This window comes from Labrus bergylta, chromosome 3 (assembly GCF_963930695.1).
Source record: "Labrus bergylta chromosome 3, fLabBer1.1, whole genome shotgun sequence".
In the NCBI taxonomy this organism is placed as follows: Eukaryota; Metazoa; Chordata; class Actinopteri; order Labriformes; family Labridae; genus Labrus; species Labrus bergylta.
The window spans coordinates 29687312-29711437 of NC_089197.1; the positions used below are offsets into that span (position 1 = coordinate 29687312).

At 37.8% G+C, this 24126-nt stretch overlaps 2 protein-coding genes across 6 annotated transcripts in view; one reads left to right on the plus strand and one right to left on the minus strand.

The window, feature by feature from the left end:
• Window positions 1-3286: 3286 nt before the first annotated feature.
• On the plus strand, window positions 3287-6484 carry cmc2 (C-x(9)-C motif containing 2). Of its 5 annotated transcripts, none has more exons than XM_020643755.3 (5): window positions 3287-3572; window positions 3863-3934; window positions 5152-5222; window positions 5306-5377; window positions 5483-6484. In XM_020643755.3, the coding sequence occupies exons 2-5, from the start codon at window positions 3898-3900 to the stop codon at window positions 5564-5566; spliced, it is 264 nt and encodes an 87-aa protein (XP_020499411.1). In that variant the 5' UTR covers window positions 3287-3572; window positions 3863-3897; the 3' UTR covers window positions 5567-6484. The 5 variants fall into 5 exon arrangements, with proteins under 5 accessions (XP_020499411.1, XP_065809187.1, XP_020499483.1 ...); XM_065953115.1 differs by having other exon boundaries at window positions 3291-3332; XM_020643827.3 differs by lacking the exon at window positions 3863-3934 and having other exon boundaries at window positions 3291-3572; window positions 5106-5222.
• A 1636-nt stretch (window positions 6485-8120) lies between these two features.
• Window positions 8121-24126, minus strand: part of LOC110000896 (chromodomain protein, Y-like) — a 30583-nt gene continuing 14577 nt past the window's right edge. The window contains exons 2-7 of the mRNA XM_020656301.3: window positions 23057-23663; window positions 17437-17654; window positions 12264-12436; window positions 11959-12169; window positions 11684-11827; window positions 8121-11022 (exon numbers count right to left, since the gene is read on the minus strand). Of these exons, the coding sequence (XP_020511957.1) occupies window positions 10864-11022; window positions 11684-11827; window positions 11959-12169; window positions 12264-12436; window positions 17437-17654; window positions 23057-23663 (1512 nt within the window). The 3' untranslated portion in view covers window positions 8121-10863. The remainder of the gene's footprint in view (window positions 11023-11683; window positions 11828-11958; window positions 12170-12263; window positions 12437-17436; window positions 17655-23056; window positions 23664-24126) is intronic.

The following is a 24126-nucleotide window of genomic DNA, read 5'->3' on the forward strand; positions in this document are numbered from 1 at the left end:
GCTGTGGATAGTAAGTACCCTGATAGTACTACAGGATCATTAGTAACATCTGTACAGCGGTGGAAGAAGCAGGGGCGTTGCCAGGATTTCGGGGCCCCATGAAAAGATATCACAATGGGGATCCCCCATCACAGTCTCAGCTAGCACTTCAATACTGCTATGTTCACACCTCCAATACACAAATATGCATCCAATGAGAGAAGGAGATGGGGTGGAGCCATTAATAACTTAATTATATATTTTGAGGTTTTCAACATTTTAAACTATAGTATACTATATTATTATAATATAGCTAATGTAAGCTGTACCTAGGGCACACCAACTAATAGTTAAAGAGTTTTCTTTATTTTTACTATTTTCCACATTTTAGAATTATAGTAGATATTAAAACAACAACAATTCAACATTTCATTTCAGTTTAATTTTGGAAATAAATGTATGCATATGTAGGCATCAACTTCAATATTTCTATTTATATATGAAACACGTCAAATATTTAAGCATAAGCCTTAAGATCAAAAGGTCTTTAAGATAATAACATGCATTTCAACCAGGTGTGTCCAAACATTGTACTGATACTGTACGTTATCAAAGGTCCTGCCTTTTGGGAAAGGAGCAAATCATTGGTGGTTTGTCAAAGAACCACAATTTACTGTTGACTGCTGTCAATCAATTTGATATCATTAAACAGTTACAAAAAAAGCTGAGTGTTTTTTCAATAAATTGTGTATTTTAAGAAATCGAGAATGGGATGGGGTTTCTTTCTTTTTGCAGATGATTGGGCAATTTGGAAGTGGAGGAGAAACTTGGATTTCATTGCAAAGAAACTTCAGGAGGCAATGAGAAAATTAGAGGAGTGGTCCTATAAATGAAGTTTTCAGTGGATAAAACTTGGGCAATTTTTCTTTTACAAATAAGAGAATTGAGAGTGGCGAGAAATTAAAACTATACAATCAACTGCAAAGAGTTAAACACTTTACGTTATTAGGTTTGGATGAGAGAATTACATGAGCTGTATATGTTCAGAAAATTCTCAGTGTAAAAAAAAAACGTCTTAAATGTTTTGAGGTAATTAGTTGGAAGTGAGAGGGGAGCTGTCAGAACTGCACTGAAGGCCATATGCACTGGATTAACAAGATTACCGTAGTATTAGGTTATGGTTGTGTGGTTTATGGGTCAACAGCTAGAACAACTCATACGACATGAGATAACATTAACATCATTGAGATTATACAAGGATACATAAAAAGGAATACAGTTTGAGATGGGATAAATGCCTGTAAAAAATAAAGAGGATATAGCTCTCATTGGGTTAATTCACAGGGCCATAGTCAAGATCATCCAACACAGGATCCCTAAAAAACCTTGTTGGAAAAAGGAGAATGAAATAAATGGCTTTGGGTGGACAGTGATACAGAAAGCAACAAAATATAGAGCAGATCAGTTAAACTTTAGCCCAACAGTATCAGCGCTACAGCCATATACTGACTTTCAGAGCGTCATGTGACTGTTAAGAAAGAATCAGTAAGGTGGCAAAGGAGGCCACAGATGACTAGTTAGTCAGTTAGCATCAGTCAGAAGAAAGTCATTGTAAAGCAGAGACTGAAGGAAAAGAAATAGAAGAAAGGAAAGGTGGATGGTTTTACAGAATCCAGTGGAGGATTGCTGAACTGAGGAGTTTCAAACATAAATAGATATTTGATATGATATTTAAAGTAACTTAAAATAACACAGACTTATGTGACCAGTATGGACAAGAGCAAAAAACAATGGAACATAATATTCTACACTCTCATTCATTTGAGAGAAGTATAATAACAATAATATAATAGAAATCTAAAGATCTCTAAAAAGTGCTTTATGATCCTATAACAGTAATTTAGACAAACTAACTGTATTTATTTATTTATTTAAATTATTTTTATAGAAAAGTAACAAACCATATTCTGCTCTACACTTCATGCCATAGACTATACTCCATGCAAGTAGGTGGCAGAAATGCCTCGAAGGATAAGAAGTGGTTTAGTTGTGATAACCTGGCAGTCTATACAGGGGAACGATTAGCCATATATTTATATGATATATATAGATGAAGTTGTAAAAGATGCAGCTATGAAGACAGAGATATATTTTTTATAGAAAAGCTGAAATAAAAAGTAAATTCAGAAATAAAAAAAAAATGGCAGAAAGAGTCGGACAAAGTAAATAAGGGCAGACATTACTACAGCACATGAAGGAAATTATTGATGAAAATGAGTATGAACAGTACTCAAAAGTGATGAATAACTCTGCAACAGGGAGATGTGATCATTGCGGTCCTCAGGAAACAGTGGAACATGTATTTGTGAGTTGCACCAGAAAGTTACTGGAAAGACATGTTGTGGAACAGACACTTTAGAGATGTTAGACAACACTACATACTGCAGAGGAACTCAGGGGGAAATGGTATTTAGATTTTTAGAGCGTACAGGAATTGTTACAAGAAGTTAGGGCTCTCATCAAGAAGGCCTGCTCTGTGATAGGCTGCAAGCTGGACTCTTTTGTAGTGGTGACAGGGAGGAGGACTCTGAACAAACTATTATCCATTATGGATAATCCTGATCACCCTCTGCACACCCTACTGGACAAACAGCGGAGCAGCTTCTCCAACAGACTGATACAACTCCGCTGTCACAAGGACAGATACAAGAAATCTTTCTTACCGAAGGCCATAACTCTGTACAACAGCTCACCTCATGTGAGCAGAGAACTGTCATCATGATAATATCTGTCTCCATACTGTCATCTATTCTGCACATGTTTAAATTGACAAATTATCCCTGCACTCATGTTCACTTCATTTGTCTGTCTACTCACCCTTATATTGAATAGTTTCTGCTGATAACATGTCTACACTCATGCACTTTAACTTATGTCAACACTGTCCATTTACAACTTTGTTTTTGCACATTTACATTTAATCTTTCATATCTTAGACTAGTAATGCTTAGTTAAATCCTGGTTGTATATATTCACATTCTTAGTTTTGATATTTTTAGTGCTTATGTACTTTGTATTTAATATCATATTATGTTTAGATTTGCTAATATTGTGTTTTTTACTCATATTGTGTGCTGGATAACCTGCTGCTGTAACGCCACAATTTCCCAGTTTGGGATCAATAAAGTAATTCTATTCTATTCTATTCTATTCTATTCTATTCTATTAGTGTAGAAAAGCTTTTCTGGCCTACCCTCCAGTCCAGAGGGTGGCAGTAGTGCACCTGCAAGTTGTTTGTCAAACGCAATAAACAGAGAGAAGAAGAAGAATTGTTTCGCAGGCATGTCCTACAGGTTCGTTCTGCATTTGTAGGTTACATGTTTTGTCTGTACAACACCAGTAGATCAAGTGGTAGAGACATTATAGAAACCGGTGTCGTTACTACACGAGGAGAAAGACGAAACCTTTGTCCGCACTTCAGTGATTTAATGGATTTATGAAACACAGTGAAGACATTGGAGGCCTAATTAGCAGCGAGCTAACATTTGACCGTGGGTTTCAAGAAAACTTAACATCATACATCCTCACCACTGGTAAGGGTAATTCAGTTATCAAACCCAAAGCCTACTGGTATCTGACTTGTAGAATATCTCAGTAAATTAAACTAAATATATAACCTGGAAGATATATAGTACGAGTAAGACAAGCTAACCTTTCATTTACACTCCTGTGTGAAAACACAACTCTGCATGTTTTTTGAATGAGATTATTCTAGTCAAGTCTGCACTGTTTACATGGGTCAAGAGAATTGAAGGGGAAATGTTTACAATAAAGTACATTTTCACAGCTTTGTGTAACTCTCTGCCTCTCTCTGTGTCTGCAGGTAAGTGACCAAGGGAAACAAACACCATCATCACTATGACAGCTCAGGAAGGAGAGGGATGGGGAGGCATTAGTATCCTTCAGAAGATTTCTCCAGTGCAGAGCTGAAATCATTCTGGGTTGACTTATAGTGTGTGTGTGTTCAGGTAGAGCAGTGATTCCCAACATATTTCACTGGAGCCTTCCCTACTTGTATTTAAGAAATGCTGGACCCACACGAACATGTCTCTTTTCTGGCGTAAGCTTGAAATTTTTCTATTAACATCCCAACATAAAAAATAGGCCTAAGCACATGAATTCTTACCAAAACATGTATTAATAATTATCCAGTAAGTGTGTTATCTTGATTTAAGTTGATATGTGCTAATCTTATTTTGACAACCAAGAGCATTAAGAGTACTTCTAACAGCAATAGAATAGAATAGAATAGAATAGAATAGAATAGAATAGAATAGAATTACTTTATTGATCCCAAACTGGGAAATTGTGGCGTTACAGCAGCAGGTTATCCAAACACACAATATGAGTAAAAAATACAATATTAGCAAATCTAAACACAATATAATATTAAATACAAAGTAAATAAGCACTAAAAATATCAAAACTAAGAATGTGAATATATACAACCAGGATTTAACTAAGCATTACTAGTCTTAAATATGAAAGATTAAATGTAAATGTGCAAAAACAGAGTTGTAAATGGACAGTATTGACATAAGTTAAAGTGCAGACATATTATAAGCAGAAACTATACAATAACAGCGAGTAGACAGACAAATGAAGTGAACATGAGTGCAGGGATAATTTGTAAATTTAACAAGTATATTACAATTAAGCTAATTATTTATCCTGCTAAAATGCCAACAAGGCACATGTTCCAGGTTTTGAGTTATGGATAAGTATATATTTTGTGGGAGAAACCATTAAGGTGTATTAAATTGTAAGTGTGAATCTTTATCGCCGTAGATTAACCTTGAACTCTGGGATACTGAGAGTGGGTTTCTTCGAGTTCCTTGAACTAAAACATTGTTTGAAAATGAATATACGCCCATCATAGTCATAGAATGTGTATGTGATGTCAAGCATATCCCTATGTCATGAAAAAAGGTAGCAATGTAAAACCGTGGTTAAAGGCAAACTCAAAAATTGTTCCCACCAAAATCGTATCTCTTGCAGTTATATGTAACAATAACTGTCAACTCAGCGCTCCTCAGTCTGTGCTCCTCTTGTTTGTGGTTTTTCAGTCTTGCTGCAGTGGTACAGTAAGCCCTTAACTCAGCATGCACCCTGACCTGTCTCCTCACCTGCACACAGATGAGTGTAATGTACTGATATCTCAGCTGAGGCAGTGCCACACCGAGGTAGGTCCTGCTCCTAAGTCTATCTGGAACCTTGACACACACAGAAAACCAAATGATTTAACTTTGTTTCATTTGACCTGCAGCACAATTTCCTGAAGTTCTTCGGCACGTGTAATGATGTGGACCGAGCCATGCGTGAGTGCCTGAAGAAAGAGGTTTGTTAATTATTGTTTTGTTTTATTTTTGCCCTTTGTTGACATGCCAAATCAGACACCACAAGTAATGTTACATGTTGTTGTTTTTGCGTCTCCACTCAACAGAGACTGGATAAGCGGGAGCGCAGTAAGCAGCATGCACTGGACATGAAAAAGAGGCTGAAAGAAGGACATAAAGAGCATCTCTGAAGGATACTTTCCAGACAGACGGCACCACAAGCTGAAAGTATTCAGTTACGATACATCTGATTGTCCCCTTGGGGGAGAATTTGTCATGGACTCAAGTGTGGCACACATTCAGCCGCCTCCACAGCACAATCAATAAATCAGAACTTATGGGACATTGAGTGAAGCGTCAGTGTTTAACACTCCTTTTGCTCTTTTGATATCAAGACAGAAGAATGATAGAAACTTCTGTTAGTTGCAAATTCAGAGCCATGTGGGTTTTTTTTATTCACCTGGTCTTAGTATCATTTGAATGTTAACATCAACAAGTAAATGGACCTCTTATTACATATTATTGACATTAATATTAAGATTCTATTATTTTATTCAACAGGAACATGACTGTTTGATGAGAATATTGAGATCATATACCTGCAGTGATTTGGTTTTCATGCCCACCATACTCAGTAAATGTCCTCTGGCATGTACCTCCATAACATACTTGATATAATCTGCACTGATTAGAACTTGCTGCGTTGCCAGAACATTTTAGCTCGACACAGAAACCAACTAGCACTTTGGATTAAAGAATGCTGCTTACTATTCATTCCCCCTGTAGTTAGCAGAACACCACAGCTCTATCAAAGAGAGAAGTGAAGATGATGTCTGAACCCCTTTCATCAAACCATTATTTTATTCAGCAGGACTCCTCAGGAATATTGTGGCACCTGAATAATTCATGACAGGCAGGGAGAGTCCGTTTCAGGGATGCATGACAAAGACGAGGATTTAAAAAAAAAAAAGAAAAAGATCCAAAGCCTGACCAGCGGTTTTGGAAACTCTCGCTGTGAGAAGACTCATTGTTGTTTGAAAGTTTATGTGAATGGGCAATCATATTGATTTGTGAAGTTCATTGAAATAAAGTGTGGGAAAAAAAGTAGACTCCTCTTTAATTAAGCATGTGTTAAAGACTGTAAAAGAGTCAAGTTTCTATCATGAGTTGTGCAGGTCTTCAAAAGGCCTTTCATTGTAGTCAATAAGTCACACACTTAATTCACATTTATTGAACCCTGCCTGCTGATGGCAGTCTGTAAACTTCAACAAAAATAACACTTTCAGTGTGTTGTAGGCATCAAAGAGGTATTGAATAAGTCGACAGTATATGATGTAGATTCCTATAGAAACCCGTATCACGATGTAAAGAGAATATAAGCTCAGAGGTCCATTAATAATTCAGACCTAACAGCTTCTCATGGTTTACGTTAAGTGACGAGAGCTGGTTAAGGTTTCATCATGTGGCCTGAATGGGAAGCTTCTTTCACATGTTAACAATTGGTAATGCAACCTCTCTCTCTTTGGTCTCTGGTTGACCCTCTGGATATTTCATTGGCTGACCACTGGCTTCTATAAGTTGATAACCTCACACTCGTGACTGAAAGTTCACATTGAGCTCAGGGAACGACACCTGAGCCTTTGTTTGCCTTGTGAAAAACTATGAAATGCAGGCTCAGAATCAGTGTTGGCTGGACATTCAAGTTTTTGATTCTCTTTAGCATAGAGGGTGTTTTTTCTAAAAGTAGTTTGTCACTTTTTTTTGGACTTTTTTTTCATGTTTCAACACCAGTCGTTGCTTGTTGCAGGCCTATTTTACCTATGCACAAGTATCCTTAGTTCCTCAGACTAACATGAGTATCTCTCTAGATCTCGCTAGTCTGTCAACAAAGTCAACAGCACTGAGAGATGTGACCGACAAATGAATCAGAATTTACCCTGAAGTTCAGTTCTTAAATATCTAAATAATCCTTTTATAACATTGCTGTAGGTTTTCAGAGCTCCTTGTAAAAAGATGTGAATTAAACATGTGCTCTTATACTTTTCTGATTGTATTCCTTTAGATAAAAATAATTTAGTAAATGTTTGCTTCCTAGTTCCAAATGTAGTTATCTCATACCTCTTTTCAACCAAAGTGAACCAGGGGCTGGTGCTAGTTCTAATGCTGGTTCACCTTGCCAACCCTCTAAGAACCGGCTTGCTTTCCCATGGGCAGCAAAAGAGCCACGTCATTACATCACTGAATCATCTCTTGATTTCCCGGCAGCATTTGCATGCCATCTTCAACACAACAACAACAACAGTGGAGGGCTACAGCTTCTCATTTCAAGTATTGCTCCTCGCTTTGCAAACCTACATCAGTGATTCCCAAACTTTTCCCACGAGCCCCCTTTTGGCAGATGAAAATCATTTCAAGCCCCCCCTCCCTTGCCAGACACATCTAGATACACTCAACACACGGCCAGTAAGGCTCCATGCTCAAACAATCCTACATTTGTTGAAGAATTCGTCTCAAACATCCCTGTTTCATAGAGGAATCAATTAAAAGTGATACTGTAACATGAAACTTTCTGATTTATGAGGTCTGGTGTAGACATTATCAGCCTAACATTTACCTGGAAGTCCTCTCACATCACTTGCCATGTTTGCTAGCAGTAAAAATAACGTGCCCCATGTTGGGAATCTGAACTGTAATTAATAGAACACTAGAGACAAAACGGAGTAACAAGAAATGTTCAAGACAACATACATTTTGGAAGTACAGTTTGTTTATTGTAGCAGCTTACTCTACCCATCACAACACATGGATCCATCTCCGACAGATATTTAAACAGTAAGGCACCCTAAGGTGGGCTATGAGACCATATGGGGAAAGAAAAAAAACAAATAATGAAATACACACAAGGGATGAATTTGATGAAAAGAAAAAAAACCTCCAAAATAAAGTGTCAAAAAACAGTCATTTGTATTATATTCTTATAAATATAGAAATGGGGGTACTTTCTTTGTTATTAACGAATAACTAATGACACATTTAAATTCATGCTTTGTTGGGAATTTTGATCAGATGCCTCAGAGAGAAAGGAGTTCAAAACATTTAATTTTAGGTAAATAATTTTATATCTCACACACGACGACACACTGAAAATTAAAGCAAACTATGTTAACCTTTAGAATAAATTAATTAATAAATATACAAGGTATCTGTGTGATTATGCTCAGTGAACATAAATGATCTGCATTCAGTGATTCTGCACAGTGACCACATCAAACAGGTAGTTCTCCACACTGCATGGGGCCCTTTAGCCAAGCAAGACGTGTGAAAATAAATGATTATCATCCTGCAGGTGAGGGAGAATAACAGAAAGGTCAATGTAGGGACCCTTTTTGATTTAAGGTTGTGGGAAAATTCTGATGCAGTGTGAGGCTTTAAATGTTTTATTTCACCAGCCTCAGACAAAGTGACTGGTCTGCTTAATCAAATCATTTATCAGTATCAGAAATTAATCTGCTATGGCTATAAATAAAATTGATAACTGATAATAATTAAGCACACCAGTAGAGCATTAAGTCTAAAATGGTTGAAATAATAATAGAATTATTTCAATTGAAATTAAATATTCAAGTGGAAACAGTGTTTGGATATTCTGTTTTTTAAATTATGAATTGATAAATGATCAGTGTTTCTTTTTATGCAAGTTTAAATTGGGATAATATAGACATCACATTTAGAGAGTCGGTGCTTCTGGAGCAAAAGAAACCACACATGGCACTGCACATCCAAACAGTTATCTCAAAATAAATACAAAAATAAACTGCACAATTTCTAACAATACTTACAATGTTGGTACAAAAACATACCCGGCAGTACAAGGTATCCGGACAGGCGACACATTTATCTGTACAGTATATTACATGCAAGCTGTGTCACAAACAGTCTACATCATTAGTATATCATACTGTACTGCATGTGTACGACTGCAAAACCGGACAAATATCTGTTTACGAACAGTTTTCACACACCTACATTTTTTTTTGTTGGTAAACCAAAATAGAAGCCTTAATATTATCTACACATGGCATTAAAAATAGGTCTTGAAATCTTAAATCGTCACATGCAGTAAAAGGACAAAGTTGACTCCAGCTACATGACATGTTGCATATCCACAATATAGATCATTTACACATTTTGTAGTCACAATCAACTTTTTTTTAAATCAACAAAACAATCACCCATGTCGCACAATAACGATCTGCGGTTATAAGTGGAAGCCATGTTTGTCATAACCCCTATAGTACTGCATGTAACGCGACTACATTTAGCTCAAGCTAAACTGGATAAAAAAAAATAAAAAAATCCATCGCTAATCCTTCCATGTGATACATGACGCCCGTTCATTCAATCTTCTACAGTCATTTTGTATTCATGTATATTTAGTGCTAACATGTGCATGAGACTTCCAGTGTTTTTCATTTCCACTTATCAGATTTGTAAGAAAAAAAAAAACAAGTGCATTTTACTCAGCCCCCCATCCCAATTGAAGGAAAAACCCTGACCTCAATCAGACTTAATTTGTATAAATAAAAATCTAATTAAACTTGTTTCTGCATGTGAGATTAAGTAAAGACAGATGGATGTGGACAGTATGAGGATGATATTTAATTTACTTATCCACCAGACGGACTCATTAGTACCCTAGTACAAGAGCATTCATCTTAATTTCATGGCCCAGAAGCTAATGTATGGTGATTATAATAATGATAGGTACTGATGATACACTGTCGAATAAAGGCTTCACAGTAGGAAAAATGAATCCATTCCCTCTGACTTTTCCAGAGATTTCTTGTATTTTCTGGGAAACCATAGAATCACATGAGCACATATACGAGTTTATGGCTAGAGGAATGAACGTGCATGTAAAGAGCAGGAAACTGTGTCCTCATGCAAACTTTGGCTTACACTTCAAACAATAAGCAACCCAAGAAAGTCCTGAATAAATGCATCTTATATACAGACAGAAACTCCCCTATAGACTCTTGAAATAAATATATCTGATATATTATTGTGGAGTTATCATGTTCTATCATACATACATTGATTTCATAGACTCATACATTGATTTCATAGACTCATACATTGATTTCATAGACACATACATGTCTTACATGTACAGAAACTCTCTGTACCTCCCTGAATAACCTTCTTCAGTGATCATTTAAGCAATGCACACTTGGACCTTTGCTTTTTGTCTCCAAGAGAATACACAAATGGACAGTTAAGGGTCTGAAAAAAAACGTTGCAAATATGATCATGAAGGAATTGTTGGTATGCGTGTAATCAAACAGAATCTCAGATAATTCCTCTGCTGATGGATGGAAACAAAGACCTTAAATTAACCTTTTTCTTCAGTTTAAGATCACAGCACATTCATCCTGGATGTCCTTCTGTGGATAACCCTTGTGGACATTCTTTTTCTGGGCATCAATGGTTACTTCTCAGACGTTTTGTTATGCAGGTAACTAAAGAGCGCCTCTAGTCCTTTGGTTGAGCACCAGAGCTGCTTCAACATCTGGCACTCTTTCTCATTCACATCCTCCAACACTGACATGACGATACTCCTCACCAGGCATTTGGATTCTTCCAAAACCTTTCAAACACACAAACACAAATGTCAAATCATTATTTGGTAATGTTATATCAAGTTGTAAGAATATCAACAAGTATTAAGAAAGGATGAATCTACAAGTGTACATTTGTACTTTTTGTAAAACATGGCTGTTAATCCTGAGATTCTGCCAGCTGATTTGAAATTTATGTTTTTTCCTCAACGTAGGCCATGCAGACCAGCATCTTGGATGGGTCATACAAATATTATTGGCCGGTATCTTATACACTATATCCATATGGAAAATGAATGTGAAGACACAGGGAAAATCAGTTAACTACAAAGCTCAATAAATATCACTTTTTGTAAGCCGAGTATCAGTACATTATTTAAACCTATTTGATTTATGGTAATATTATTTGAGCAATTATTTTACTCCCAAAACGAGCTTCAAGTATATGTCATAAATATCTAAGAGAAATACATCATACAAACATTTCTCTCTACCATTATCTTTCGGCAACTTCTTTAATCTTATTTTCACAATTATTCGTACCTTCACATTGTCTTCATCACTTTTAATTTTTAAAGAAAGAATCCCCAACAATCACTGAGTGGTAGGGTCAAGTATTGTGTTTTTATCCAGTTTAATTATTGTACAACTTAGATTTTTACTCTCTTTGTGTTCTAGATGAGAACCTACCACTGCATTGCATGACGCCATTTCCTTCACACGCAGCATCACCTCTTGGTTAAATGTGGTTGGCCAGAAGACCTGTGACACCAGACCTCGACTGCATGCTTCCTGTGCTGTGAGTTTTCTTCCACAGAACAGCATCTCGTTTGCCTGCCATTGTGGAGAAAAATAAGTAAAATGACAAAGTACAAGTGCAAAGAAGTCATGCAGTAGAGTTATCAAGCACTCATCAAGAAAACGGATCAAATCAAGTAATATCTGCTTTGATATCTGGTACACACCAGAGCTACACCAAGGATCTGAGGAAAGGTGTAAGAGGAGCATCCAGAGGGGGTGAGATGGAGGGCTGCACATGGAGTTTGGAACCAGGCCCTCTCACTGGCCCACACCACGTCACACAGAGGCAGGATGGAGGCCCCCAAGCCCAGAGCAGGCCCGTTTATTGCCACCACAATGGGTTTCTTGAAGTGGATGAATGCCAACACAAAGTCCCTGAAGGGGTCACAGAACGATTAGTCCCAACTCAGTCAACTCTGACAACAAGTGAGAAGAGATTCATGTTTAAAGAGGACAGATTTCTCTTTACCGTACGGCATCTGCGATGCGGCTGCTCTCTTTCCTGCGGTCGGTAGACAGACGCCCTATCAGGTACGACGGCTCCAGGCCGCTGCAGAAAACAGTCCCCACGGAGCTGAGCAACAATAATTTGCTGTCATCTGCAGCTGCATTACCGAGAGCTCGACACACTTCCTTCATAATCTGAAGAAGAGAAAGAGACATTTATTACATTATAACTCACCTGACACATGAGGAGAGATTGAAGAAGATAAATAGATTCTGAATCCTTGGAGAAAGGCTTGACATCCTGAGTGATTTTTTTGCTTAGAGATAAAGACATACACTGGGAAGACAGGAATATTTACTTATATATGTACAATGCTGACAACACTAGACAAGCAACTTTACAGAAACAGTTGATATCTTCAGTCTGCTATGTTTTAATTTGTTAAAGCTGTAAGAGCATTCAATCCTTTCATGCATACTACCTTAAGGTCAATGCAAACTTTCAAAGGGTCAACAGAAACTTGTCCTTTGAACGTGTCAGTGAGGTTGTATTATTGAAATCATGAAGCAGTGATAGATTCAAATAGTAAGTATGTGGCATTGACCTCTAGTTTGTAGAACGTATGTCCCAAAAAGTCTAGACTAGATTATTATGACATGATGCTTGGTGGTGTGTTTCCTCACCAGCCAATTATTTATTATTATTATTATTATTATTAGAAGCAGGAAGCAGAGACGGGCAGATGCTGGTTCCAGTCTGTGAAACAGGGAGGAAGAAGAGTGCCGTCTAAGTGACATTCATGTGCAGCGAGCAGAGGCCTCGAGGACATTTGCAGACAAACACAGGTGGTATCCACAACAAAGAGACCGGTAACAGGCAGCATCAGCTCCCTGGAAATGAAAACACCGCCTGTAGGTGTGGGTAAAAGTCAATCAATCATTTTGAAAATCGAACAGGTTTGACAGGCTGTTTTCAGTTCGCCTCAGTTTCTAGATGCCTTTTGATGTTGTGAGCTAAACATAATTTTTTTATTTTTATCTATTTTGTATTTTCCTGTAGGCATTTTTTGATTTCTGAAAGCAGTATGGAAATTCCCCTTTTCTGAGGCTATACTTCAAAACACTTCCTCGTACACCCACTCACTGCTCCACAGACTCTCAGTAGTTACTCTAAAAGACATTCAATCTAGATTTCTGGAAAGATCTTTGACAATCGAAGTCACATTACTGTCAAGTTTGAATTCAGAAAATGCAAACACAAACATTTTTGATCCACTTACACTTTCTATCAATTTTAAATGTAATCTTTTTTTTTTTTTTTGCCTGTGCTTTTATTGACAGCATGGTGTAGCATCCTTTGAAGCAAGCAGCCTATGAAGGACCCAACCTTCAACCACTCAGACCAAACTTAAATAGTTCGGTCGGAGTTCCCGTTTGGGTCACCAGCTGCCCCCCCACCCTTAACCTGTCATTTCTATGTGCCGCCCCTGTCGCCTAGCAACCTCAGAAGCTGCACCGGAACTAACTGGTAGAAAATAGCTTGATTATTATCACCAAACAATTCATCCACATGTAGAATTATGAAGACCAGGCCACTGTTCTTAATTTCTAGACTTTAAACACTGGAATATGTTCAAAATAAACAAGCCTTTGTGATCCTTTGTTGGCCAAGGGAGGGGGGGGGAGGACGAATTTGCAGACTGCATATGAAGGAGGCTTCGAAATTGGACAGCCTTCAATGCACCGCTGTGACCTAATCGGCCTTCAAATGCACACTCAAAAGGATGCAGCCCTTAAAATGAGGACAAGCTTATGTGTCCCTCCAGGTCAGGGCACGCCCACCAGTAGCTGCCAGATCAATGCTTCTGATTGTTGTGGCAATGTATCAACCCAACCAATCACAAGGACACAATCTGTTCAAGAAGGCTAGCTCCACAGTTGTGGTGCCTCTGGTATTGACAGTGTGTGCTATGGTTTAAATGCTGTAGTTTTTGAGCACAACTATTAGTTTGTCAGTCCAACAGTTTCTGAATTAGGCTGAGGTACTGGTGACTTAGCTGGGACTTGGCCTGGGTTAGTTTTAATCAGGCACACAACGTTCAACTTTGTATTTCTGTATCAGCTAGAGATGCAAGGGTGCAGTTACATTTTATTTTTTGGGGGATGGAGGCAGGAACTTTAGGTTCGACTTCCTTTTTAGTAGCCTTTATGTAAGTTGGGTTAGTAGCTTTTGGATATTTTATATACTGATTCCCCTTGACACTTTTTATGTCACATTTTTTTTGGTTCGGTTTAAAGCTGATTTAAAGAGTTTGTAACTGACTATGTAACAGATTAAAATTAATATATAGCAACCGGGGAACTAGCAAGAAGATTGACAAATTCTATGCAAGTATTTCCAATGCCTGTCACCTTTGTCACCAGGCCAGTGTCAAGATAAAGGGATTCACAGCACACTGCGGATACAGGCTTTGTTTACATTTTCTTCTGCAGAGCTTAGCAGTTACAGTTACAAGAAAGCAGGATGAGATTTTTTTTTTTACCAGAAGGACCAGATCAGCAAATAGATAAGACATCCTGCTTTGTCCACAAGGGTCGCTAAAATAAAGACACAAAATGAAGTTCCTCACTGTCGCTTTGAGTGAGAAAATGACTTAAAACGTCTCGTTTTATGTTAATTCCATTACCACATGTGCTGGGTTGCATCAGGCCTACATAAGTGTTTCTCTACAGAGCTCTACTGTACAGATGCTAATGAGCGTGATAAAGATCTAGGCATCTTCTGCAGTCTTTCCCCATAAAGTAAAAATGTAGGGGCTTCTTTGTTGACATAACATGATATAGGATTTTGTATTCATTGTGTTGCTTGAAAAGAACACAGGATGTTGATTTGAAAAGAACAGACACAGAAAGCTACAGTGATGAGAAGAAAGGTGACAGAGGCAGTAGCAGCTAACAGCTCGGGGACTTTCTCACTTAAATCAGGCTCTGAGTGTTTGGATGAAAAATGCGCAGGGATATTTTCGAAGATTTTCTCAGCCAAAGCCATTCAGCAAGCACATGGGCAGACTCTCTTGTTCCTGTACTGTAGCTTCAAAGACTCAGAGACAGAAAATGAGCTATCACAGCTGTTTGATAAGCCCACAGCTTACGGGCTTACTGTCACACATGAAAGTACGCACACATGTGCGCACACAGTTAAGGCTACTTCAGTGTCTGTGAAGTGCAGGCTGCCGTTCACATGAGGGCGATGTATCAAAGCCAGAACCTCCCTCTGTGGAAGATCTGAGACACATCCCACAATCCTTCAATCTGAGGGGAGGAAAAACCTGTTTGCTTAGATTCATGGGCCAGAGGTGGATGACTATCATTGTGACATTATCTGAGGCTTAACTCGCTTTTAGAGTATATTAATGAAGAAGCTGTAATAAGAGTACAGAAGAAACTCTTTTTCATTTATTCACAACTGATCAACTCACTAAAGGTCACAACTGAAAAAGTTTGATCAGACCTTTTAATTTTTCTATAAAAGTAGAACAAATGTGATATGGCCTCTGCAGTTTATTTGCAGAGTCAACATCATTTGTGGAAAGTAAATATGCAGGATAATCTTGATGATTTCTCGTCTTTTTTCTTCTGCATTAAGGGATAATCCCCTTAACAAATTGACTTTCAGAAATCTTAAAAAACAAATAGTTTAAACAGAAACATTCTAGTTCATGAATACGTCTTCAGAAAATAAAACTGAATGCTACAAAATGTCACAAAAGCCTGTCCAAAGAGTCCAAAAGTGACATTCAAAGATGCGGCTGGGAAAAGCATCTACTGATCTGTGAAGGCAAGCTGCTGACTGCATCCAGGGGGGAACTTTGAGAGGAGCAGCTTGTTGTTGATTGGAGTGTGAAAATGAGCAACCAATCACAGGCTGGTTCTTTCCTGCAGGTGGTCAATTCTACAAGTGGATCATCACAATGCAAGAGGCTGCAGCATTAAAGCAGAGAACCATTAAACCACGTTCAGTGCTGCAGACGGACACATCCCCATACTATCAAACTATCATAACTGTCATTTTGGCTCATGAAAGGTAGCATCATTATGACAGAGGAAACATTAACACCAACACAATGCTTCTGCATAAAATGTTTAGTGACAGATGTTAAAGTTAAAGATTTTGATAGACACCATACATCTGCCAATCAGTGTGAGGGATTACAATCATTTTAGTTTTTTTCTGCCACTATAGAAGGCTGATTATATAGTGGAATGTGACTGTCATCAAGATATCAAGTGATCACCAAATTGCTAGGAAGAGTGAAGAAAAACTGTGAAAAGCCATCAAACACGGCATGACAGATTATGTAGTTTACCCTACATGCCAGTACAGAGACTCTGTTAAAGTATCACAGAGCAATCAAAAAAGCTTGCCCTAAAAATAGAGTCTAATTATGTGGCTCAAACTGGTTTTATGTAAGAACACATGATCAATAAAAAGCTGATCTAGTATAAACACGTGTAAACTGAAGAAAATAAATGATTAAAAAAAGTAGAAAATGTTCTTCATATAGCTTTTCCACAGTTGCCACATTGATTTCTTTGAAATAATCCTAAAGTCTCTCTGAGTATAAATATGTAATGCTCTCTTTTACAAACCTGCTGCATAGTTCAGCTGACATTTTGCTGCTATAACAACAGATGGCAAAACGCTGGATTATATGTATACCCCTAATTAATCTACTTGTTGAAACCTGGTCTGGCAGGTGGAAGTTTTAAAAAAAACTCGTTAAAGACAGAGCCCGAGAGCTATTTCCTAACCTTTAATGCTTGAGTATACAAGGACTTTTTCAGCATTGCCCTTTGTAAGATTAATGAAGCTAAAACTAAACATAGTCAAACCTGCCGGTTGTCATATAAAACCACAGTTTTTGAAAGTTGTCTCCTGAAAAGCTCCCCTGGAGCAGCTCTGGAGTTAGTGCATAGCTCCAGGGCATCAGTTAATGAGGAAACTTTTCTATTTCATTCTTCCCCAAACACAGCTCCATGTCTACTGGGACACAGAGTTACATAATTAAATGTAGGTCTCAATCTATCGATATACACCTGAAACATAAAGGACAAAAGGACAGCCACAAATGAAAAGTAAATACTTGCCGTTTGTATGCATTTAAACAGGGTTGTGTGGACATTTTCATTCTAACCTCTGGTGTCAGAGCGTTGTTGTCTGTCGTTTGGCTGGACAGCAGGACGTGCGTGAAGCCTTCCTCCTTCCTGACCACAATGTCTCTGAATCGACAGTTGCTCTCGTTCTGTCGTACATTGTACCTTAGCCGCTTGTCAAACACGTAGCCTTTCTCCTCAGCCAACTTCCTCTTCACTGAGCTGTGAAGATGCATCTTTCCATTGGCCAGAGGGGATCCTGACACAGAGCGGGATGACAAAACATGTCAGTCTGTTTTCTTTTGCTTAGGTAGATATTAGACACCTGCTATTTAGACTGGTAATTAAATCACATCCATGATAGAAACAACATTTAAAGAAAACTTAAATAAAGTGTTAAATACATATAGTAATAATTAATCCCATCCATATGCATTAACATGCCAATGATAATGCTGGGAGTAATTTTGGGTTCAGTGTCTCACCCAGGGAGACTTCCATGTGGACTGAAGCAGCTGGGGATCGATCACCAACCTTCAGAATAAGAGACGACCAACTCTACCACTGAGCCACAGCTGCCTGGTATTACATGGTATTCAAAGTAATGTCTGTTTGGAACTCAGAATCCAAATCAGAATATCTTTATTGTCATTGCACAACTAAAACGAAATTGGAAGAAGAAATCGCTCTCACATTCAGTGCTTCAGAAGGACCTTTTAAAGCGTCTCTAATAAATGTAATTTCACTTTGAAATGGACAAATAAACACTGATTTTCATGTTCATCATTTGATCAGTGAATTATCCAAACCAGAGGTTTCGATGATATGGTTAAACCAGAGGCATTTTAAAGACCCTGGGAATGACTTGCTATTCTTGAAACAGGCTTATGATAACATACTATATATAGCTTAATTTGATGTAGTTAAATATATATTTGCATATCTGATGAGGAAAAGTGGACAGTCTGTCTGGAGTGTAATGTCTTATTGGTTGTGAGCTCAGGCTAACAGCACCGCTTGAAGCACAGGGAGTTCTAATTGATTAAAAAAATAAATCAATGCACGTATTGACTAATTTCTGTCATTTCCTGTCTTACAGAATAAACTCTTGTATGTACAATGTAGAAACTGATTCATCATTTTCATTCAGTGTGAGGTCATGCCCCACAGACATATTGATGAATGCCTTTAACTTAATCTGCACATCCACTATTGATTCTGTTGTACCTAACACAAACATTTAACTTAGTAGAGGATTCTGACCCTGCATGAATCATTACATTCGTCACTATATAAAAAGCAGAAAGGTGGAATGGAGGTGGAGGAAAATTAGCCTTCAGGCACAAATCACCCAATGAAAGAGTTGATGACGTCTTTGAATCACAGATGAGAAACGTGAGGGCCAACTTTTCTTTCTTTTAATTCCTACATATTAGCACAGGCCAAAAGCTCTATTCAACACTGTGAACCTTTTAAATCCTGTACATTTATCAGTGCTAAGAAAACTATGGTTTTTTAATAAGTCTAAGCAAGTCTTTAAAAATTATTATGACCATTCTGCATCCTAATTGCCCCACAGGCCCTGTATCTGTTTTAAAGATATTCCTGTAGATCAACTGACGCTTGAATCTTTCTGTAAAGTAAGGGATGTGACTGTCTCTTGGTTATTCTCAATAATTATCAGATCTTCTTTTGTTTTAAACTCCTTCTTAATAAGCCTACATCCATACAACTCTTTTTCTTCTTTTAGCAAAATAGAATTAATGAACAATTTAAATCTGGTTTTAGACAAAAACACTTCCTGATACTCCTCGTTGTGACAAATGACTTTCTGAGAATGGTTGATACTGCTTTATGCTGCATCCTTGTACTACCGAATTTCATTCGATACAGTTGACCACCAAATTCTGATTGGGAAGGGGGTTCGCTCCAATTGAACAAAATCTGTTTTGTTTTTTATTGGGGAACAGGCATCACTCCACAGTAAATTTTGGAGTCCCTCAGGGCTTCATACTGGGATCAATTTTATTCTATCCCTGCAATACACTGACAACAAACAGCTTTATCTGCTAGAAAACTCTAAAGCCCCAAACCTCTCCAGCCGCAATAGTTGTATAAATGGTATCAAAAACTGTGTCAGCCAATCTTCTGAACTTAATTACCGACAATACTTAAATTTTGGCACAGGAACTGAAAAAGAAAGTCATAATCCTTGTATTTACTCATTTTCTGGTCCTTGGTCAATAAATATCAGACAAAAAAACCAGGAACCTGGGTGTGTTTTTTTACTAATCTCATTTTAAGAAGAACACTAAAAAGGTAATCCATTGTTGCTATGACAATCTCACCAATTTTTGACAGGATCTGATAAATGTTGAGTTTTTGTGAAACTTAAACTTAAGTTCATGCTTGTATTTGTTTCCTTCTCTCTATGCTTGTTTAGTTTACAATGCATCATGCCTCGTTGTCTCTAAGACCCAACAGTTGATACTTCTGGGCTAGTTCTTCGATCCAACAGAATTGTATATGCAATGTAAAATATGGTCTGTTCTTATTCAATTCTAAGGTTGAAGAAAGACATTGGCCTGGTAGATTGGATTTCTAACAGTTTTTGAAGGACAGGGAGTTAAAGCTTTAACCTCACTGACAGTGGTTCAGGTTTTTGGAAAGATGTGCTGTCTGCATTAGCAGCTGAATTGAACAAAAATGCTTACACCTCAATCAATATGGTGAAAATCATCTTCAACCTCCTGTATTTGCTCCAAAAATAAATGGAAATACTTTTTTTCATGCTGCTGCAGGTTTTCCAATGCTCAAGAAAGTTGGATCATATGCAATAGAAAAAATGGTTTGTTGGTAATTCTTTTCTACACTGAAAAAGACTTGAAAGGAATATTATAATACAGAAAATGTCAATCAAACAGGCATTTAAATACCCCTGACACCTTCTTGATGTTGCTATACAAGCACTTATTTACCTACAACTTTCTTCTAAACAGCTAGGTCTTTTCATTTTTAAATTACATACCCTTGAGTGAACCTTTCCTGTTCCAATCAAATACAAAAAAGACAGCCTCTTTCATTGCTTTGGATGAAGGTAGCAGTGAAAAAAAAGAGGTGAGCTAGGTAGTCTTATTTAAATCAGTCTAGGATCCAAAACGGCATCACATCAACAAAAGTGAGCTCAGATTTGTTGTTTCTGATAATTCTTCCATAGAGGCCTCATCCATTTTTATGCAGTTTTGAATGTCTGAAGACCTGATTTTATGCTGAACTTTAGTTACCAACCAATAACCAACCGACCAATATTAGTTAAATACATTGTATAGCATGACTGACTAAGAGGGGAGCTGATCAATAACGTACACAGAAAGTAAGCACAACACATTTATGACATACATACCAATATGTGCATATTTTGTAAACTCTCTCTCTACAGCGCTGTAATCTGCAATCTTATAACAGGTACGATGAATGACAAGAAAGGACAAACAAAATGTACATTTAATCCTTATATGTATGTGTCATTAATATAAAATAAAATAAAATTCTAGGTTGTTGATATGCCATTTTGAATACACATGTAATAATTAACTACAGTGGTGCAAGCCCTGGACTGTGACCCCGGATTGAAACTCAAAGGTGTTATCAGCTACTCCTGTAGTAAAGAGCCACACAAAAAGAGCTGTGTTAAAGAGCTGTGTGTCAGCACAAGTCTCTACAGTATAAAAGTCTGCCTGCTTATTTACTATATTTATCTTTATAAGACACATACTCTATCATATAAGAGGAAATACTCATAATGGAAAAGGGATTTTATAAACCCCATAATAAAGATAAGGACAGGATACCTAAACAGAAACACCTCTATGTGCATAGCTTCCTTGTATATTTGGAACTTTCTAGTACCTGTATAATTCATATTCATGAAGAGGAAGTCACACTCCAGTTCTTTTTCAATTAGACACAAGCAGATACAGCTGCACTGCTGAATAAATCCATTAGCAATTTTTAGCTTATCACAGATCTATCATGGGCCTGTATGAAAGCATGCCTAATAAAACAAATGCAGCACAACCAGCCAGAGTCATTTGGAAACAGTTTAAGTACACATAGATGGTTCATCATCTGATGATCAGCCTGGAATGGCATTTTGTTTCCCCTAACTTTATCTTCCAAAGATAAAAAGTGTTTTAAAAGAGAGGATACAGAGTCGCTGTCTATAGATTCTCCAAGCGAGGAGTTCTACAGCTGTGGGGCCCGTACTGCAAAGGCAAGGTCCCCTTTTGTCACCAGACGAGTTTAAGGAACCACATGTAAGCCCCTGCTGTAGGATCTCAGACAGCGGTCAGGCCCAAAGGGAGTTAGCAAATCACAGTTGTGGGTCTGGCCTGGCCGTTTAAAGGTTTAAAAAAAATTACTCAGATCTTAAATAGATTCTAAAACTCACAAGTAGCCAGTGAAGGTTACAGGAAGATAATTTATCTTGATACATTTAAAAAATCTGGCAGCAGAATTTCATATTTTTTTAAGTCCCCAAATTTATTTTTAACCCCAAATGAAGTAACGTAATGCTGGTTGAGCATGTGAATTCACATTAAAAAAGTCTTTACTTTTGCAATATCACACACTTGCTGAAAACGATGACATTTCATGGAAAAATTACAAGCTAAAATACAAGCACAATTATACATTTTCCATCATAAAGCAGTGATTGGTCTGCCAGAGCAAAGGTCCAAGGGCCAAGGTTTGAATCAAACACTGGTTACTTTCAAGTAAGACAAAATGGTAAGCCATCAAACAGCTAGCAAAGAAACAAAGATTTTTACTGTCTTCTGACTTTTGAAGATTTACCGTCCTGTCCCTAATCATAAAATTCAACAAAAACGGTCCTGCTGTATCAGCATGGGTCCACATGATCCAAATCCAATGAAAGATTTAACCACATTACATCCACAAAGTTCCACACATTTCTTTAACTTTGCCACCACTGTATCTGCCAACGCTCTATTTTCTGTATTTTCTGTAATGATTTATTTGTTTTCAACTGCAATGGATCAAACTGCCAGTGTAACTCTGACGTTTTATTCATTGTTCCCAATCCCAGCCTTTAATAGCCAATAAGAGCCTGAGTTGAAAAGAGGTGCCTGCTACTGTTCTGTTCGGGCCAACTCTGCAAATCATTGTTATTTCTTGTATCCAACACAATTCTGTACAAGAGGATATGGTGCTTGGGGTGAATTCTTCACGCACCCACTTAGGTGACCAATTAGAAGGATGATAAGCCTTCCGAATTACATCAAAAGTTTGATAATGTAGCCAAGATATGTCGAGATTTATTTTGAGAAAACAGACACATCACTGTAAAATTATTATTATCATTATTATTATTATTATTATTATTATTATTATTATTATTATATGAATGGGATGGAATGGTCCTTTTGTCATAAACCGTATTCAGCTGCAAGATTAGCAATAGACTGAGGCTCTTTCAGAAGATTTGGTTTTGCTCCAAAAGAAGGGTAGTTATTTACTCAATTATGTCAACGTAAAATTTTGTAAGAGTTTTCTTACTTCTGTTAGCAACCCAGAACCTTAGCTATCAAACAATGGTATCCATATCTTCCAATGATCATCTTCCTTCAATTTTCAACTTACCTAGCTCAGTGGTGAACTGTTGTCCATTCTTATCCATGTCTCCTAGTTCTCCATCCACTCTGTCCATGGGCAGTCGATGTGACCTTGCTGCTGGTCTGTAAATGAGAGGCTCCATCTGTCCATTCTGGAGACCGTTATGAGAAACCCTTAATGGAGGGACATAGTGAGGTCCAGCCTGAGAAGGAGCTTTGTACGTCATGGCTTTGCTTATTCTGTCTCCTAAAGTATGTTTCCCAGGTCCTGCAGCCACTTTCTTATGCCTCTGAGTGGGTCCTGAACCGGCACCACTGATCCCTAGAACAGATCCTACTCTGACCCCAACAGCTGGGCCAAAAGTCCTTTTCTTTCTGGCCTCAGACCGAGCTCTGGAGTTTTCTGTGGCTGGTTGGTGGCTGTCAATGATGGGTTCCTGACGACTTTTGGTCGAAACTTTGGGTTGTTTGTGTGAGTGCAGTTTCAAGCTGTTGAACTGGTCAATAAATTCCTCGCAGTGCAGAAGGTGGTGCTCTGGCTCCCATGTATCCTCCTTACTTCCATAACCTTTCCACCTGATCAGGTATTCCCACTTACCCTTCTTGTTCCGCCTCTTGTCCACAATCCGCTCCACCTGAGGGAAGCACACAGGGAGACATGCAATTAGACAAAAAGAAGACACATGCTGTACATACAAATGTATTTGTTTTTCTATACTATAGTACAAGTTAAAGTTAACTTTATAATAAATTTGAACGGCAAAAAAGTTAACTGTGACTATTAAAAAAAGCTGTCCCTTAAATCTTCTTTAGTTACTTATTGCATGTGTCCTTCACGGCATGAAGTTTTCTCTGACGGGTCTCAGAAGGTAAGACATGACATGGCAGATGAAGCGACAGAGTTTGACACTATTCTGCCTTTGTATGAATGCTACATGTAATTGGATGTTTTCACAATATCAACTAACGAGTGAAGAAGAAAAAACTGATGAGCAGAAAAGAGTATGAAGTAGTTTCATTTACATGCACGACAATCGCACCAGTCGCACACTCGTGTCGTGATACACGTCATTATTGCTGCCTGTTTGCTCGCAATGA

Coding starts and splice junctions, on each gene's coding strand:
- cmc2 (XM_020643755.3), top strand. CDS start 3,898: ATGACAGCTCAGGAAGGAGAGGGATGGGGAGGCATTA. Junction 5,223..5,305: donor TGAGGCAGTGCCACACCGAG/GTAGGTCCTGCT, acceptor TTTGACCTGCAG/CACAATTTCCTGAAGTTCTT. Junction 5,378..5,482: donor GTGAGTGCCTGAAGAAAGAG/GTTTGTTAATTA, acceptor TCCACTCAACAG/AGACTGGATAAGCGGGAGCG.